Source organism: Barbatula barbatula, assembly GCF_947034865.1.
Source record: "Barbatula barbatula genome assembly, chromosome: 3".
NCBI lineage: Eukaryota > Metazoa > Chordata > Actinopteri > Cypriniformes > Nemacheilidae > Barbatula > Barbatula barbatula.
Window position 1 is genome coordinate 24,984,270 of NC_136764.1, and position 14,872 is coordinate 24,999,141.

Here is a 14,872-nt window from a genome sequence, read left to right on the forward strand (position 1 = left end):
CTCATGGTTGGGTGAATTCAGTGAATTCGACAGGAAAGTGTTTGTAGATGCTCTCCGTGTGGAAGAACAGAAACCATCATTAATGGAGACATAGAAGCTCCCTCATTGCTTCCCTTGTACAAGGAAGATGAAAGACAACAATGCGAAGTGCTTTTCCCTTCAGGTGATCCCTCAGCCAGATGACTCACCAGAAGCTCTTTTGTTGCTGGAGTTGACAAGTTGGAAGTGGCTTCAACAGTGATTTCCTCCACCCTTCTGCCATGTCCTGTTGATGTTTTCCCTGTCCCTCGCTGAAATGCATATCGTGTCGCTGTGAGGACGAACAGAGGGCTCACATCCAAACTTCGCTATGAATGCAGTCATTTTACTGTTAGTTGACAGCGCGTTGTCAGTATGAAACAGAATTGCGAAGGCGCCTGACAGGACACGCGGAGAAAGTTACAGTCACACACACCGAGAGAGAGGTGTAAACACAGATCTTTCAATGGCTGCGAGAGAGGAAGGCATAAACCGCAGGGAGGTGTCAGATCGCTTCTGCTAATGGAAAATGTCACCATGATGAATGGGTCAGTCTGCCAGCAATTATGCACTTAATGTAAACTTCACACAAGAATTTCTCTTCTGTCACTTACAGACAGCGGGATTAGATTCAATTGAACCTTTCCCCAACCATTCAAATTGCGTGTCTGCAGTGAAAATGCCATTAATTTACACGGGTCTCAGCGTCGACCGTAATTAAAGAGGCGTTAATTATGCATGCCGGTCCATTAATATTTCACATGTCCACTGCAGATACCTTATTGGATAAAGAAAGACAAATTCAATGCGTTTAATTATTCATGTGCGCTAAGATTTATCTTTCCCTTGAGATGGTCTGGAAAAAAAACGGGGTTTCGTTAAGCACACGCTTAGCACCTTGAGTTACAAACTCGCCTCGCTGTAATCGTACTTAAATGCTAAAATTCAACAATTTTAGAGAAAAACCAACAGCGATCTACACCAAGTCTCTCGTGTGCCGGTGTGCATCGTATCAATTGAAGAAAGCACTCAACTTAACGTTCACATATTTTCTCATTCACGCTGGGTCGGTTTTGTCTAGTTGTAAAACTCTTAATAGAGTGAGATTGGCGTCATGCAAATGAAGCAGGGACCATTTTAAAGTGTGATTCAGTCATCAGTGAAATTTGTTAAAGCTCATCCTTTGAAAGTTAAATCGTTTTTGAACGGCCTCACCTGTTCCAATTAGCAGCACTTTATACACCCCTGCGGAAAGAGACGGAGGTCGGAGATAGCTTGAACCTTTGAGGTCAAAAGCACAAGAGATCTTCATCTTCTTTCACAACACCTGTTTTTAGGCAGATGGTCATGTTGCCCTAAATCACGAAGCAGGTTAATCATTCACAAAACTAGTTAGTGTCTTATTTAAATACACATCTATTGGAGGATTTGCACTAGATGTTAGAGTATTTTAATCGTGCCTGAATTGAAAGGGGGTGGGAGTTCCGGGACCACCCATAAGGCATAAAAAATGGGCCTTGGGGTTCCCACTAATATAGTTTTTTACTAATAATAATTGCAAATCCAAAATTTGTGAAGATATGATACAGTAAATATTGTGTCTATATAATATTAAGTCTAAAAAGTTAAGTCTTAAGTCCTGAGTGGCTCGATTTGATAACTGGGCATACTTTGGGCATGGGTGTTGGTATGCCTTTGGTTTTCTATATAGAGAGCCGGGTTGTTGGTTTTTCTTCTTTGAAATATAGATTTTTCCCTACTTTATTTAAATATATGTGTAACATGTAATCTTTCTTCCCTAGATGATCTATATCATTATTTTTCATGGCCTATTTCACAATAAATTAGAGTTTGTTTAAATCGTATTTTTGTTGTCCGACTCCCTCTGTATGTTGTGGTTTTTGGAATGATCTAGACCGCAACAGGGGGAAATGTTATGCCTTCTCTCGTTCTTTGCACTGTATTACCAATACTATAATGTGACAAACTCAGAACACACAGGGTTGTTTTCGTATTTATTCCAATCAGATACTGGCGACTTTGTGTAAATAGCCTCTGCCAACAAAGTGGCTTATTTGGACTGAGTGTAAATAAATAGCCTTTCCAAAAATATAAATACAGAATTGTTTTTGTTAAAAAAATCCCTCATAAGGCATTATTCAATTCTAGGACTGGTGCGGGGAATGACGGCCAATGGTATTTTGGGGCCGGACTATGAGGAAAATTAAGTTTAAATGTTTAGAATGTAGAATAAATGGTCCACTTCACCTTTAAAGTCTCAGACACAATCATTATTCAGTCCATTCAAAGCCCCGCTTCATTAAATGATATGAAATATCTTTGGGTTTTGCCACTAAAGTTATTTTTGACCCTGCACAGTTGCCCTGAATATATTTTAATGATCCAGTCAATAATGGGAAGAAGCAGCTACATAAAGTCAATTTTTGCCATTATGTCGTCAGTAAGATCATTCCAGGTCTATAGCTTAGGGCTTACTTTTGTGTTGGCTTCAAGCAAATTACATACTCGCTCCCTCGTGTGCATTCAATGATACAAAAGAGTGAAGTCCATTATTAATACCATCATTTAATTATCCAAGCAAAACATTCAATTGCAAAGTTGCTCAAATATTCTTACTATTACTGACCATGACTTATCGTATATCTGTTCTTCAGTAATCGATGGGCCAACCCAGCTTATGGTACGAGATGTCTCGGACACAGTAGCATTCGTGGAGTGGACCTCACCCAAAGCTAAAGTGGACCAGATCATATTGCGGTACGGGCTGGTGAGTGTAGATGGACCGAAAACGACCTTTCGCTTGCAGCCGACGCTAAGCCAGTACTCACTTCAAGTCCTGAGGCCTGGATCCACATATGAAGTATCGATTAGTGGAGTCCAGAATGGCAATGAAAGTGGAGCCATTTTCACAATGTTTACTACAGGTGAGATAAATCACTTCAGACCATCAATAATAACAATTCAGAATGAATCAGATTAACAGATAAAGACTTTTCTTTATTTTTAAAAGAATTTTTTTCCACAAATAATTTTACATAGAATAACTTCATACAGTAAATGCAGCATGTTGCTTCACACTCAATTTCCAGCTCCCTTTAAAATTAGATTGAGTGATCCATACATTTACATCAATGCATATTGCAGATGCTTTTACTGTATGTAATGCAACTTACAGTACAGCCTTTGCATCACTTTCCCTGGCCATCAAACCGGCTGACATTTTGTGTCATTTGTTTTAGAAATTGATGCACCCAAGAACCTGCGAGTGCTGTCGAAAACATCCACTAGCCTGGAGCTGGAATGGGACAATAGTGAAGCGGATGTAGAAAGCTACAGGGTGGTGTACAGCACACTGGCTGGAGACCAGTACGACAAAGTTACCGTCCCACAAAATGAGGGTGCCACCACAAAGACTACCCTCACTGGTAAACCCAAAATTTATTCTACTGAAAATATCCATAAATCAATTTTATTCTTTTATTTTATTATTTATTTATTTTTCATTGGGATTGTTTATAAACGTTTTTTCTTATGCAAGTTAACGGTATATGTTTGGATACAATTTATTTTATGTTTAACAATTTATTTTATATTGAATTTATATTCAAATTATATTGTTTGTCAATTGCATACATTTAAATTAATACTATTCAGCAGTTTTTTATTCTTTGTAGAGATCTACCAGAAGTTTAGTTGGGGCTACATAGCATTTGTTTATGTTGTTACTGCTGAAACTGTCTATAAAGAAATTCATTGGGGATGTGGTCAGATGTGTTAGTACATACTATTGAGGCAGTTTTCCGGAATGTGGCTTAAAGTGATAGTTCCGTCGTCATTTACTCGCACTCGTGTTATTTCATACCTGTATAAATTCATTTTTTCCGATGAACACAAAGAAAGATATTTTGAAGAATGCAAGTCATTTTCAGTTCAGGGACATCATTGATTACCATAGTAGGAAGAATGAAATGGTAGTCAAAGGTGCCCGAGAACTCTTTGTTCCCTTTCTGTTGGTCTCTCGACGTTGTGTCGAACCAACAAATGGGGTTTGATTTTGAAAAAATATAAACTCTGATTGAACTTTTTAAAAGGCCAATGAAATTGGCGAATGGTATGACTCTGGTATGGATATTCATTCACCTTTAGTTCTCCGGAACCTGCTGAGCAATTTTTATAAGCAAAGCACCTTATCTCTTGCCGTACCTACTGGACCATACGACGCAGATCATTGGACTCAGCTTTCTTGGACGACTCCCCTCTGGCGTTTCGGTGGAAAGCCATAAGTGCCTAAAAGAGCAAATTTCCCTAAAAGGCAAATATACTGCAGCGTGCACGTGTCACTGACGAAGCCGATGCAGAGATGTCGGCCATGCTTGCCTGGGCCGCTGCAAATATTGGGTTGCAGTGCACCGCACCGCCCTCCCCCCAATGCTTGCTGCTGGACTCATGGTATCTGGACTCGGGGTGCGGTGTGAGGCCATACCACACTCCAGTACTGTTCTCCCCGGAGGTGCATGAGGAGCTTACGAAGACGTGGCACGCCCCCTTTTCGATGCGTTCTCAGTCGCCCTGACCTACCTCGACTCTGGAGCTGCTAAGGGATACATCGATGTACCCCAGGCAGAGCATGCAGTCGCGGTGCACCTGTGCCCGCAGACAGGCGCCACATGGCTGGACCGCCTAAGGCTCCCAACTGGTGTCGAAAGCTTAAACTGCAGCGGGTTAAGCAGCTTCCGCTCTTAATGCCATGGCCATCCTGCAGGTCCATCAGGCTCCCCGTCAACAACAGCAGCCGTCCAAGAGGAAGTGGACCTGATGGGGACAGCCCAGGAAGACCCAGGACGTCGGGCACGGCTCCGGCCCCAACATTACCGCCGGGCCGTACCGGGACGGTACCTGCCTCGTTCCGCACCGTGCCAGGCCTTTTTCAGGCATGTGACGGTGCTCTCCCTATGCGACGGTGCCTCGGGCAGCTGAATACCTGAATTCAGGCAGGTAAATTCATAGAACCGCTCGCCACCCTGGTGCACAGCGCTCGGCGAGGCACCCGTTCTGCCAGCCACAGAACCTCCCCCTATGGGGGCGATGTTGCAGATCACTCCCCTATGTCACGGTGTCTCGGAACAAAAAATTACAATATATTCAAATGATGACAGATTTACAATTTTTAGATGAACTATCCCTTTAAGCCTACTCCCACATTAAGATGCATTTTTTACATCTTGCACTGACATATATTTTATTTAAAAAAAAATTTATATCATTAAAGTTCTACTATGTCCAAGTTCTGGATTACTCTGATACTGGTCAACCACACCATAGTGTTATTCTGACCCCGAAATTAGAAATTACCACTGACAGCCTCCAGAACCTTTCACACATGTACAACTATGTATGTAAAAGTATGTTCCTATTCTGAATTCATTAGTAAGATTGATTGTAGCCTGGCGAAGGCCGACAGCATAGCAACTCTATTGTCCTCTCGCTCAAATGTGCTGGCACACTGATTTTTTACCCTCATTAACAGATATTTTCTCCCAGTAAGCAACATTTCAGACACTAAGCATTGAAGAGATTTTTTTATTTTCTCACCTCAAAGACACATCAAGGTGTTTGACTCAGTTCCTTCCTGGTGTGTTTTTTTTCTCAGTGAATGATTGTTTAATGAGGTCCAATGCACTAATTATGAGCTTTACAAATCTGATTTTACCAAGAAGCTGATTCGTTGACGACATTGTATTGTCCTCACTTCACTTCATCTTTTATACACCTCTCTCTCTTTCTCAGATTTATTGCCTGGCACCGAGTATGGCATTGGAATTTCAGCTGTTCTTGGTGCCAGCCAAAGCACCCCAGCAACAATGAATGCAAGAACAGGCAAGTGCTGATAAGATTATAGCTGTAGCAATATCAGATCCCGGTGAAATAAACTATAATATAATACTGCTGCCGCCACTCTCCAAGTTTCCACTGCAGATTGTGGAAATGTTATTTTTAACAATTTGTCTTAGTAAAGTTGATGTATGATGTTGATAATGCCTTACAGCAAACAAATGTTTCAGCTTGCTAAACATGCTAAAACAAATGCTAAACCAAGCATCTTTGTACTCCTATTATAAGCCATAAAACACAGTTGCTGTGTATTCCTAATGTTTAGGTCTGGACGTCCCTCTGGATTTGACGGTCACAGCCTCCACAGACAACACCATCGCCCTGCTGTGGGGCACGGTTCAAGGACCTATCGACCACTATAGGGTGACCTACACCTCCTCCGCTGGAGTCACGACCGAGCTCACGGTGCCCAAGGACATCACCAGCACAACGCTGACAGGTCTGGAGCCGGGCACAGAATACACTATTACAGTAGCGGCACAGAGGGGCAGACAGCAGAGCACAGCCGCCACAATTGATGCCTTTACAGGTAAGATGATATACTTGTTTTGTTTGTTTACAATGACCATAAAATATCTTTTTTTAAATATCTACTTTTTTACTTTACTGATCAAGTTGTTTAAGTGCAACAAGGCTGGCGGTGAAATTATTTTTGCTTCAGAATTAACAAAGATCCACCCTTCTTTAGCTTTTCTTCCCCAACAGCTGCATTTCTAGCCACTTCTGCATTTAATCACGCTTCATTAAAATTCAGCTACCCATCTGTCTATTTTAACTCTTTTGCACCTGCACCGAAAATCTACTTTTTCTGACTTTTCCATTCTTCATAAACTTTGCTGTGATTACTCACTTGCTTTCCATGGCAGATCACTACATTCATATTTATCATCATGATTTCATCACAGTTCATAATTTTCTGCTTATCTTCATCAAATTTTCATCTTTTGCTTGTTTTCTGTGGTCTGGGTTTATCCACACTGTTCTGTCTTCATCAAATCACTTCTTAATATTCATCGATTCTCATACTGTCTGGATTATCTAAGGTCAAAAAAGATTTCTTAAAGAAATTCCTTTAAAACGTTCATCATCCCACCAGCAAACGGTTCATAATACAGTTGTTGTGATTCGTTTTCAGGGTTCCGTCCTATCACACAGCTTTATTTCTCTGATGTCACCTCTGATTCATTCAGCGTGGCATGGAGTGCACCAGCCCCGCCCGCTGACGCATTCATCTTGAACTACAGCGCTCAAGACTCCAGCGATGATTCTGAGATTGCTCTAGACGGGTCCAGAACAAGAATCACCCTCACTGGTCTCCTGCCCTCCAGGCGGTATACCGTTACCTTGGTAACCATGCACGGCAATATGACCTCGAAACCAGTCGTAGGCCTAGTCACAACAGGTATTTCTGCTAATGAATGTGATGTTCAGGGGTGTCCTTGACACAGTATGTCTGAGGTTGTGTTTTTATATAATGTTGGAAAACAAAACACACCCGACCACCCTAAATTACATTTAGTGGTATGGGAAAATGTTTTTGTTTGGTGTCCAAATTTTCCCAGTTTCCAGTCATTTCTGTACACTTGAATCAGACATTTTTAAAGGTGCAATCTGTAGCTTTTTTGCTCAAAAAACTCCACCACTCGACTCTACCTTTCAAAACACTATGGTAGCTCACATTTTCGTTTTTTTGCTGAAGGAGAAAACGTCTTTACGAAAAACGCTCCATAGAGCAATTTGTCCATTTAGGGCTACTGTAGAAACAACCAATCTCTGCAGGATTTTGTGCTCGCAGAATTGAATGCATAATCAAACAAACTCTGCAAAATTTGCGGCCACTTGCAAAGTGTAAAGATTGTCGCAGATTTTCCGCATAATTTGGCCGAAGACGCACCTTGACTTTGAGTCAAGTCAGCTCCACCAATGTGTGTGTCACGTTCTTAAAGGTGCCAAAGAACTGGCTTGTTTAAAGAAGACAACAATGTCATCGTCCATCACATGGTTTCACTGTAGACATCATCCAATGCCAATTTGGTAGACATCGCCCAACACTATTCACAATACCTGTAGAACTTCCAATGATTTGGATTCCATGTCTGCTGGACTAGTATACGGGCGGGTTATATGCAACATTGGGGGCGTACATCCCGACTGTAACGTCATAGTCAGTGTTATGTTCTGATCAGCCTTTTTATTGTGTTTTTTGCATGCACAAGATTTACATAAGAAGGAGAAAAGAATAGTGCTTGAGGCTCACGATATGTCATTTCCATGAGCAGACGCGTTATTATTCATCTATGCCTAGGAAAAAAACTGTTTTCCATTCTATGGCATCTTTAAAAAATGCACCTGGAAACAACACAATGCCTTCTGATCTATGAAGAGAAGTGATCTCTGATCATTTCTTTCCTATCAGAACTAAAGAGACTTAAACTACTGCATTATTTTTGGTGTACACTTATGTAAGACAATATTAGAAACTGTAAGTGGTCTACTTTCAAGTGCGTACAATCACTATAACAACAAAACGTTTTGATTTCTTCTAGCTCAGTGGTAAGAGTATTGCGTTAACAACGCAAGGTTGTGGGTTGGATCCCAGGGGATTGCAGATACCTATGTATAATTGTATAGGATAATGCAATGTAAGGCACTTTGGATAAAAGCGTCTGCCAAATGCCTAAATGTAAATGTAAATGAAGAACGCTGATTTCTTAAAAGTTATGCGAGGTCCATGGCATAAACTCATAGACATTGTCGCAGAGACATTGCCACAACCAGAATCCGGAAGCGGCATGAAGTGAACTTTGATTGGTGGCTTGACCTGTCGGTCAAAATGGCCTCTTAAGCTTAATGCGGCCAAGGTTTCCAGACCTTCAGTGTCTATCTGCTGCATGCCTTTAAATCAAAGGAAATGCATGAGTAATGTTTTCACATGTGGTAGTTTTAAAGAAGAACCCTATTTGCCAAAATTAAGCATTTTTGGCCAAAGAAATCACAAAACATCTCTGCAAATCCTGTGGGGACTGGACAACATGGAGATAGAAGAATAGCTATGTAGATAAAAGTAGCTAATTTAACGTTTTACGTTAGGTCTTTATACACATCTGAAGACATAGCTATGCAAATTATCTTACATTTCTGAAAAATAGACCCGCCTAAAAAACTACACACTGGAGTTTCTACAGTGGGCGATGTTTTTATTAACATTTTTGCCATACTACAGTAGTTAAAAGTCTCTTTACATCCAGATACGGAAAATAGTCTAAAAACATTGTAGCTTTAAGTTTCCGATTGAAAAATAAACTCTCCAAACTAAATTCACAGCATGTATTGTCTTCTAACACTTTAAAGTTTTCCATAGCACAAAAATATATATTTTACTTTTGTGTCCATTCTATCAGCATCGACACACAGTAATATTTCAGCGTGCTCAAAACAGGGTCTCGTCTGAAACTGATGTATTTTCTCATTATGATTCTCGCACACAGCTGCACGGCACATTTTTTTACCCTTTTGTGTCTTAATTAACTCAACAGTGTGTAATCCTCCCCTAATTACCTCTGTCTCAATGTGGAGGTGTCAGAAATTATTCAGCCAAACTGTCAGCGAGCTGATATTTGCGGTTGCCAAAAAGAGATATTGTCTCTGAGCTATTTCGAAACCTCTGCACGGCAGCTTGACTAGTTTGAAACTTCTACTTCAGCTGGTATCATTAAAGTGACATTTATGGTACGATTTTAAGCTGTTGAATCTGTTGTTTTCGAATGGGTTTTATCAAGGTTGTTGATTTAACAATATGTTCAGAACATTTTTTTACATGCAAATGCTTGTTTTCACACATTAGCGGTCCTTTAAAATCCACACAAAGGGAACGAGAAGGTCACCATATGCTCAACGGTAAAAAAGACCGAAAAATCACAAATGGAAAAAGTCTTTCTCGGTGGCCTTTATACCAAGTCTAAATGCTGAAAATATATGTATTGACTGCTCCGCTGAGTGCAAAATAAATTAAGATATGCATACATGAATAATCGCAGCTCATTTACTTGGAATATTTTACTCGGAAAGCATTTAAATGAGGTTGACATCCTGTTTATGAATTGCCACCCATAGTTTATGAATTGAATGCATTAGTTTAATGAATGTGGGGAGGTGTGAATTGCTTTCCACTCATTTTAATGACCGGCCACTTCAATTACGGTCGGGGTAAATCTGTTTATATCCTTCCCAGTTGTTAGAACGCAATTGAACCGCTGTAAGTCTGCATCGTTGTCTTTACAAATGCAGTTTCTGGTAGATTCCGCTTTTGCGATGGAGAGAGCTCTTGGGACAGGTAAACAAATCATGAAAGATTCCCTGCTGGACGATAGCGGACAATAACAATGCAAATGCCCTTGTGAAGAGTGTTGTGTGTCCAGCGCACACACGCACACACACACACACACACACACACACATCTCAGTCTCTGGGGCTCATTGGCAATGACAAGGATTCTTGAATGCTGGGACAAAACAGGCTGAAAACCCTTTAAACGAAGAGAAAAACCTTAATAGATCAATGAATTATAAATGAAACATATCGTTATGGATGACTTCATTTAAATGAATAATAAATGTATAAAACACAGTTATTGAATGAAATAACATATACAGTATTACTGTGTCTTATGTGTTAACGTACCTGCGTGATTCAGTCTCTCTTCACATAAACTGTTAGCAAAACATACCTTTTTTGACTCATTTCCCTCATTTTTGCAGGAATGGACCCTCCGAGAGACATCACTGTGTTGTACGTTACAGAAGAGTCTGTGACCATATCATGGTTTCAACCACTCGCGCCCTTTGATTACTACAAAATGGCTTACCAGTCACCTAAAGGTACCTCCACCACATCTTGAACACCTCTAAAATATCGATTTGTAAATGCATTCAAAGAAAATCTGCATTTCTATTCCTCATCTGTTACATCATCCTCTCGCAGGAAGAGTAGACAATGTGGTGATCGACAATGATGTCACCAACTTCACCATGACCAATCTTCATGCTGCCACTGAGTATGAGATCAAGCTGAACGCCGTAAGAGGAAGCCAAGAAAGCAAGATCATCACCACGACTGTCTTCACGGGTACTTCTATTCTCAGTTCATTACTCGGATATTTACTAATCCCCCCATCCGAGAAAGCCCCTAGCATTCACGCAGTCTAGCTTTCGATCATTAGAAATGCCGTTTGGTACAACTTGAAGGATGTAGTCTAGTCACAGAGCTTTTGATTGGGTAGAAATATGGCTGACATTCGGAGGAATGAAGCACATCATTTAGCATGTGATGAGGAGCATCTCTCACACCGTGCTGTCCTCTGGGAGATTTTACTAATGGAATCAATGATCAGTTTGGAAGTTCTCCTGATGGCTTTGAAAGGCACCACATGGTGGTCATGACAGCCGGTGCTACAGTGTGCATGCACTACCAGAAGTGTGTAGCGATTTTGGGTTAGCAGTTTGGTTCGAAGACGTTAGAATCCATTTTCACTCAAGACAAAAACAAGAAAAAAGATGTGATGTTTCACGCCTCAGCTATATGCTGTGTTGTTCTACAAAATATGTACTTGATATAATACAGTTTCTTAGTGGTAGTGTATGTAATCTGTGTATTCTTAAATACTGTCTTCTATAAGACTCTATTAAACTCTTCTGGCATTGCTTAGGGTAAAAGCTGAGCTATTGACCAAATAGAATCAAGGACTAGAACTATTTTATAACTAGTTTTTTCAGAAAAGACGACAAAATACTAATTTTACATTTACATTTAGTCATTAAGCAGATGCTTTTATCCAAAGCGACTTGCAGAGAGTTCAGGGAGTGATAATAATTGCTTAAATGTTGTTCAAGCAATGATGCATAAGATCATTTTGAACGTTATTTTAGTCAAATTCCCTGAAATGTTGTTTGTTCAGGCTGTGCATTTTTCCACCTAAATGAATTAATGAGCCGATGTCTTGAGCCTGGAACTTAAGTAATAACTCCCATCACACAGTGTGGTGTAACACAATAGAACAAACATATGCTGGCCTTTTCCTTCAGACTGCTGACTTGCTCTAACTTAATAACTAGATAAGAAGTGTTTGCATTTACATCAACACACACCTGCGCCTCCTATCGTGACATAAAGCCTTCAAAGCTAATAAAAATATGACAGGCAAACAATCTGAAGCCGCCAGTGTATACAACCATCTCACCAATGCTTCAACAATGCAAAGTGACAAGCAGCTTTTTGGGAAAGAGCTTATCATTAATGGGATTTCGAAAACAGTCGGGCTTTGTGTATTTCAGCTGGGATGTGTGAAAAATGAAATGGGCTGTTGATAAAACTTGATGGATCGGGTTCGTAGCTCTGCCTAATGATCCACAGACGACCATCTAGCTCACATTCATCACACAGTGTACGGTATAGGAGACGTCCGATTCTGTATCTCTTGCGTTGAACTGCTGTCAGGTGCCGGAGATCTGGGGCAAGAGTCACAAAAAGTTTATAAGAACGTTCGTAAGTGCAATTCTCAAGCATTTCTTAAAACGTTCTTAAATATTTTCTTAAAAATAAAATCATTTGATTACACTCGCTTGCTCATGTGGTAACTGTGTATGTTTATTTAATAAACTTTATGTATGTAACAAGCATATTGCATTCTTATATACATTTAGCATATATATATATATATATATAAATGTTAGAGAACTGTCTCAGGCCCGATTCACATTTTGTGTCTTTTCCGCGCTCACATTCGTTATTTTCAATGTAGACGCGTGGCAGGCGTGCGCAAATAGGGGGCGACGCGGCATGCATCGAGATGGAAATAGTTCAACTTTTCGGAGTGCACGCAGGTCATTTGAAGAGAGAAAGCAGCGCAGGATTACCGTTTTAGAGGCAAAATGTGAATCGGGCCTTCCAAAGTTTTTTCCGGGAATACATATGGTAACATTCCTAACTTTTTTCCTTAATTAGAATTGAAGAAAAAAATGTCAGTTAAGAAGAATTTTTCTCTTAAGAATGTTTTGTGAATCCGGACCCTGCTTCTCCAGAAGGTAGTGAGAGGGCATAGAAATTGTTGGAGGCGAGTCAACGGCCGTCCGATGGGAGGGTCAGCTCTCTACCGCTGTAAAAGTGACATTTGCTCCTGACAGCGAGGCTGGCAGAACAAAGATGTGCGCGGGACAGTATAGGGAGATAATGTGTGATTGCAGCCCATTGACCTCATCTTAGAGGACATATGCCACGGTGCACACAGGAGAGTGTGATTTTCCTATCAGGAAGAAAGAACGGCCATCTGTGAAACGCGCCGCGAAAAGTGTGGCGAGAAACGTAGCTCATTACTCACGTGGAAACGAACATTCGAATGTCTAATTTTCTCCCACGATGGCAGATAATTAAGGAAATTGTGATCCTCTCCAGTCAAATAATCACAACAAATTGGTTCCGAGCTGCCAAGGTGATCTATTTTTATTCTTTGCGCGTTAGGAGGAAAAACTAGGCGAGGATGAAACTGCCGGCAATTACCCTGGCTGGGCTTATCTCTGACTGTCTGTCTATAACCTGCACATTATCCTCTGTTGCACACAGCTATGGACATGCCTGTGGAGCTCACCGCATTGAATGTCACACCTCAAGGGGCTCTGCTGCGTTGGAACCCTCCTGTCGCCAGTGTTGATAACTACGTGCTCACCCTCACCAGTAACCAGGGTACGTGAAGACCTGATGAACGAAAGCACGACCTCTCACAACCTTCTTATTGCAGGGTCATTTGCTCGTACTGTTGAACGTATACGTATCTGGAATTTGAAAGTCCCAAATCTGTTTTGCTGGGTAAAAATAAGTGTATTTGATTATAAAATGCGACTAGCTGTGTAACTGGGCATATGATAAAAAGGCCGAATTTTCCCATATTCGTTTTTATGCAGATCAAAGGTCGAGCTTTTTCAAACTTCATGTGCATTATAGTGCAGTCTGTGAACAATCACAAATATAACCCAGACCACAGTACAGTAAATATATATAGTAAATATTATAATATGTTATTAACAACAAAACATAATGGACTGTAATGATGACAAATTGTTTTTCGCCCGACCTTTTTATAGTGTGGTCCTAATTATTGTGGTCATATTTAGTAATATTTTATATAGCATCGATGTTTTAGTGTATATTGAGCTCAAGTTAATGTTGAGCTTTTTTCATTCATTTTATTGCAAATAAACAAAAACTGTACAAATTTTCACATATAAAAAAAGATTTAAAACCTGATGCCTGAAGCAAAAACCTGCTTAGAACAACTGCCCTGGACAGAAAAATGCTGATCATTTTTAGGCAATCTTAAATCTTTAAACACTTGCAGTTCTTTACATCTGCATGTAGAATGAACTTAGATGCTCTTGTTATTTTTTCTAGTTACTGCCGACACCTTTCTGGTGGAGGGTAGCAAGCAGGAGCATCAGTTGAGTCGTCTCATCCCCAGCACCTCCTACTCAGTGGCCCTCTACGCCACCAAAGGTCCTCTCACCAGCGGCACCGTCATCACCAACTTTGTCACACGTAAGTGATCCACATAATTGGTTAGATGTGACCTCCGACGTCTAAAAATAAATCGAGATTGATTGAGAAATAAAATAACCTGAGAGTTTTTGAAAGAGCTTTGCTAACTGACTCTTAAGGTAAGAACTTACAGGAACACACATCATGCATCCCTTTTCTATTATGATATGCTCCATTTTTTTAAGTCGTACCAACTAGCACAGCAGGGGTGAAATGGATTTTGTAAAAGAATTCGGTTCAGCTACCCCAGTGCATGCCTTCTACCCAGCATGCAAATAATATGGCTGTATTAGTTGACTGTTTGTCATTTTTGTATACACTATTGTTGTTAAGTTTGTAGTCAAGTTTAGTAGCTTGT

At 40.4% G+C, this 14,872-nt stretch overlaps 1 protein-coding gene across 2 annotated transcripts in view; it reads left to right on the forward strand.

The window, feature by feature from the left end:
• tnr (tenascin R (restrictin, janusin)) overlaps positions 1 to 14,872 on the forward strand; it is a 124,995-nt gene that overhangs the window by 93,664 nt on the left and 16,459 nt on the right. Inside the window, exons 9-17 of one of the 2 annotated variants that reach the window (XM_079453430.1) lie at positions 2,694 to 2,963; positions 3,279 to 3,464; positions 5,827 to 5,916; positions 6,197 to 6,460; positions 7,067 to 7,333; positions 10,689 to 10,808; positions 10,912 to 11,055; positions 13,546 to 13,665; positions 14,371 to 14,514. In XM_079453430.1, coding sequence (XP_079309556.1) covers positions 2,694 to 2,963; positions 3,279 to 3,464; positions 5,827 to 5,916; positions 6,197 to 6,460; positions 7,067 to 7,333; positions 10,689 to 10,808; positions 10,912 to 11,055; positions 13,546 to 13,665; positions 14,371 to 14,514 — 1,605 coding nt within the window. The remainder of the gene's footprint in view (positions 1 to 2,693; positions 2,964 to 3,278; positions 3,465 to 5,826; positions 5,917 to 6,196; positions 6,461 to 7,066; positions 7,334 to 10,688; positions 10,809 to 10,911; positions 11,056 to 13,545; positions 13,666 to 14,370; positions 14,515 to 14,872) is intronic. The other variant, XM_079453431.1, reaches the window with a different exon arrangement.